A 5,297-nucleotide genomic window follows, 5' to 3' on the forward strand; every position below is an offset into this window, starting at 1 on the left:
CAGCAGGGATTCCTGATAATATATTCGCTGTTCCAATAGTTTTACGTTCGTGCTTTGAGTGGCCTTCTTACTTTCCTGTTGAGCAGTAGGGGGTTTGATAGTTGTTGAAGCTATCTGCGTTCTATTCGGAACGTCTTTATGACATTTAGAAACACTTTGCATGACACCCGTCTGACGATTATTGAATAAAGCTCACAGCATGAACTGTCGCTTATGCACCGCTGCTAGTTAGGTATTGAACAATCACTCCCATCATCCTTTTACCTTTCTCTGTTTACCCGTTTAACATACTTGATCTCCATTGCCTTGCGTCGTGTACTACTTTGGAGCATAAAACCGTTGTGATTGAGTAGCATCGAACAGGCATGCTTGCATTGAAGTCGTTGGTCCTTCGGACTATTCAAACAGTTCCTTGTTTGTGACACTTCACAAAAACGCCGGCATACTGACCAAGTGAAGCGCGTTATTTAAATATGCAACCACTTTATGCTTCAGTCGCTTTCAGCTGGTTCGTGGCTCCTTCAACAATTGGGCTTGGAATCAACTCAGTTCAGATCGCTTGAACGCCCTCGTGACTGCGCACCCAACCCTTCTTGGTAATCCGTATCCCACGACTTCTTCTCTACGCCTTATTCGTTCCATGGACAGATTACGCGGATTATTGCGAGGCCTGAACGACAAACTCCCGTTGAATGTGACTGGAATACTACCCATTTCAGCTGCGTTTCGTGATACGGAAGTGTTTGCACCAGGACTCTGCATTCCGTCCACATCTGCTGTGGCAGCATATAGGCGCAAGCGTAAAGCCGACGGTGAGCAAGAAAGAGTGGAACTGATGAAGATCACCTCGCCGATTTTCCCCCTATATGGTAAGCGCTCCGAAGTTATCTTTACACCTTTGACAGAGGTGTGCATTTGCTGTATTCCTGTGTAAACAATACAGTCCAGTTAATACTATCCAAACTGTCTACTACGTTACATATTTGTTCTCTGGTGGGCACAACTTAGAATGGATACGTATGCATTACCGACCATGGCTTGCTCCACTTCATCTCGCTTGTAACATGGTGGGATGGCTTCGATCAGATCTTCCAGTCTATATTTTGCTAGATATTTACCACATTGACTCCTTTCAGAAGACTTGCAACAGCCATTCAGAACAGACAACATTTTGAGGACACCCAGCTCCAAAAGCCTTGCGGCGTCTCAGTCGGTTACCTAATTTCTTTTGGAGCGTGGTGGATACCCAGAAAAAAAAACTTGCTTTATGTTCTGCAATAGAGAATTCTTGTCCACGAATGTACTCGTCTGTGTATCTTTATTCTCATTCGGGGATGCGGCAACTACCAAAGTGAATGAAACCTCACTGATAGAGACTTTCCTACTTTTCTGCCAAACCAGAGGTTGGCCGTGTTTAGCTTGTTTCGTATTCGACACTGCAAGGTAACAAGGACTTTCCGGAGAACATATTAGCTCACACACCTGTGGAGATGAAAACAATCTACTCATCAGATAGCCAACCCCTCAAGATGGCAATACTGGCAAGTTGATTACTAAGCTCGGCGAACGGGTCAATGGCCTACTAGTCAACCATAATACATCTCTTGTATCGAATTTTCGATAGACAGGATCTCTTGGAAAGTCTGTCCCTAAAAATTATCTGTCTGTTTGTTTCCTTTCAGTTATCATTACTTTGGAACAGTCAGGCAAATGGCCGGACGAGTTGACTGTTTTCACTCGTATGAAGCAACTTTTGGTGATCCGAATTCATGAACTGCTTTCGCCTATCGGAATTCCCTCTCACGTGACCAAAGAGAATATGCTGGATATTTTCCTGGTGGGTTTTAGTTTTGTGTTATTCCAGTCATAATAAGGTTTCCGGGATCCCAACATGTTTGTGACGTTCTCGGCGAATAGGACCAATCGCGGAGCAGGACAAGTGTTATCTTTATTGGGTTTGATTGAAAACCCTAGTTTGAGGCCAGTTCTTAAAATGTTCACTCAAAGAAACGGTTCAAAAAGTCAGTCAGACTAGCATTGACAAAATGCCACAAAGTCATTTTGCGCTCTAATTTACGGCTGCGAAGCATCAGTGTCGAACGCTGATGTTATGCTGTAGGTGATGACACGATGCTGATGACGGTTGCACTTTGACTGGTGTTCAACTTGAAAAACCGCATTTATGAGTGCAGCACTGCATCCATGTGGGTGTCCGAATTTCCGTTTGCATCGGCTCCTTCTTGTTTACACTTTGGTTTTATCACTCCGTGCTTTCAGTATTAGCTTACTTTCTGCGTTTTCTACGCCACCGGATTTCTAGCGTTAATGCTCTTTTGCATTTGGTTTCTGTAACCGCCTACGGCTTGTGATGGCAAACAGTTCTAGTAATAAGGTTCCGTACAAACTAGTAAGATTAGTTAGGGAGATGTTTTAGGGTGGAAACAATGAAGAATTCTAGGGGGCAATGATCAGTGCTATTCGTTCTGTCGCTTCTCTAGTTATCTTGTAGGTTTTGGAAAATAACTCCGATTTTACTGGGGTTCTCACTGAACACGAACAGTCGAGCTGCTTATCTTTCCAGTCTCGGTCAGTCACTAACACATCTCACCCTTGTTTATCCAACGTTTCCACTGCATTGACAAGGCCAGAGCTGCGCCTCCCTATACGACCACAACCCTATCCTACCATTATTCTTATTTATTGAAAAAGGTGTTTTATGAATCGAGTACGTGTTCACGCATTATGCAGCATCTTCCTTCATCTTGACATTGTTCCAAAGGCCTCTTTTTATAGAACTGTGGATATCCGCACCGTCGCTTTTCATGCCTTTTTTGTGAACGAGTAGTTGGAGCACAACTAGTCAAGTCTTGACAGAGGAGTCAGTCCCTTGTGCCAACGGGGAACTCGACTATTTTATCATGTTTTTGTTGTGCGAATATCTGCAGTATTCGATGCAAAGCGCACGAGTTGGCAGGTAGTTCTGAATTATAGCAAACATCTGTACTATGAGTAAATATCTAACATAGTACAAAAGAGACATACAACATCACCTCTACTTTAACACCGCAAAATCACCATTTTAATTCACTTATTGACAGCCACCAAACTGGATATAGACAGAAGTAACACTGGAGTTTGTGTATTAAGTTTGGGTTTTCGGTTACAAATCATGAACTCGAACATCGTTCGTCTTTGACGGTATCCAAGAGAAATCGTCCGAACAAAATAGGCTTTTAAAACATATGCGGCTAGTATGAACTACTTGAAAAGACAAGCACTCATTCGCCATTTCAGTTGGGGTTAACCGGAGACTCAGCTGTATCGTATCTGAATGTGCTGTTTATGATATCCCTCACATGAACGTGCTTCGCAGAGGATGCCGAGGAATATATACATATACATATATATATATATAATCAGAACTATCACTGGATTACCATTCTACCGGTAGTATAGGTATTACAAAATAATGTTGAATTATAAAGGGTCGACTTGACTCATTGTTTGGAGCGCGAATATGCTCGCCAGAACGTCCGTGATTCGAACCCGACTTCTGTCTAATCCTGGACAACCTGGCAGTACCCAAGCCCTTGTGCTCCCTTCGGGTGGCGTGGTAGCTAGGCACCAAGAGGTTGTTACAGCTGAACGATTATCTTATTTTATTATATTTAATACAGTAGGACCACAACTCAGTCGCTACATTCCATCCATAGTGGCTGATAAGTCATCTCATCAGGCAGATTAGTTCGAAAGCCGTCAGTCATACCAGGACTACAACTTTTCCCTATTGCCCCAAGTAAAGAACCAAGTTAGCGACTAACGAATCCTATCTACTCAGAGTGATTCACAACTAAAGTTTGAGAACTGTTCGAGAACCATGCAAATATTCGTTCGGGATGAATCAGTGACAGATACGGAATCGTTTTTGTGGAAATGGACACAGAACAGCATCTGCCCGTAACGGGGTTATATTTCGTCCGGTCACACCCATTGCTTCCGAAACTGTTCCAACCATTGGCATCAGCTGAATTTTCAAGGTGTCACAAACACATTGGATAGAAAGGAATAGCGTACGTCCAAAAGATGCATGTAGCACTACATCTCGAGCCTGGAAGCTGCTGTCGCATCAAATTTAGGCTACTTATATGGATCGGGAAGTAGCTGGAATACACAACTGTGATGTTTTGCATTACATCTGCAAAACAGGATGGAACGGTCTCAAAATCACTTTGTCCAGGCAATGTCTCACGATCTTTACCAGTGTCAACAGTAAATACCTTGCTGAATTCCACAAAGCAATGTGAGATTTATGGCTACATCAAGGTGAATTTCAGTGAACCCAACCAAGGAAATGCAACTGCACTCTGTTCGGCTGTAGCCATTCCTACATCGCATGGCCAAATCATAGTTTGCTACCTGGAATCTGTTTGCTGACAGTATAGGAGTGGAAAATGGTGCTTTTCGGCAGACCGACTAACTGTCGTCCACCTGTAGTGCAACTCGATGGAAGTGCGAGAGCTGAAATGATGCCAAGTTGCTCAGTCCTAGACAAAAGCGCTCTGCTAGTCAGGATGTGATTCGACATTATGGTCAGTAGCTTTTAGCATGAACCGTTTAGCCATCTCAATCATACGCACCGTTTCATCGCGAAAATTGCAACTGGCTTACGCCTGCCAAGTGACGAAGGTACCGATCAGCAAATGTTTGGAGACCATGCAGTGCAATATTGTTTTCACAATGTGCGAGTCATCAGCCTAGGCGAAATTCGTCCTTGGTGCCACAGCTGACACAAGTTGGAGAATATTGCGCTCACCTTGCTACTGCGTGCTCTGACTTCGGCCAAAACGCAATCACGGCTTGCTCCTCACCAGGTTAGTAATCCGGTCAACAATCTCGAGCTTTTCCTCATAAAGACTCAAGAGGATTGGAAATCCTGAAGTATAGCATTTGACTCTGAAGGTGCCATACTCGTTTCAAACAAGTGACCACTTCTGGCATTCGTGCTGTTCAAGTTCGTTAGTCTTTTCCTGGTATGATTTTCCTTGGTAGGATTTCAATACCAAGATTAAAAACCCTTTAAAATGTTCATTCCATTGTGACGTCGATGACAAACTGGACACGGTTTGGCGCAACTAGCCCCTCCCCCTAACATCTTTTCCTGGATGATTTTCCTTGGTAGGATTTCAATACCAAGATTAAAAACCCTTTAAAATGTTCATTCCATTGTGACGTCGATGACAAAACGGACACGGTTTGGCGCAACTAGCCCCTCCCCCTAACATATATATATATATATA

The 5,297-nt window shown here is 43.4% G+C and overlaps 1 protein-coding gene across 1 annotated transcript in view; it reads left to right on the forward strand.

Moving 5' to 3' along the window:
* T265_09158 (hypothetical protein) overlaps positions 1-5,297 on the forward strand; it is a gene marked incomplete at both ends in the record, with an annotated part of 68,290 nt that overhangs the window by 1,995 nt on the left and 60,998 nt on the right. The window contains 2 exons of the mRNA XM_009175164.1: positions 496-869; positions 1,683-1,837. Coding sequence (XP_009173428.1) covers positions 496-869; positions 1,683-1,837 — 529 coding nt within the window. The remainder of the gene's footprint in view (positions 1-495; positions 870-1,682; positions 1,838-5,297) is intronic.

This window comes from Opisthorchis viverrini (genome assembly GCF_000715545.1).
Source record: "Opisthorchis viverrini unplaced genomic scaffold opera_v5_262, whole genome shotgun sequence".
Lineage (NCBI taxonomy): Eukaryota > Metazoa > Platyhelminthes > Trematoda > Opisthorchiida > Opisthorchiidae > Opisthorchis > Opisthorchis viverrini.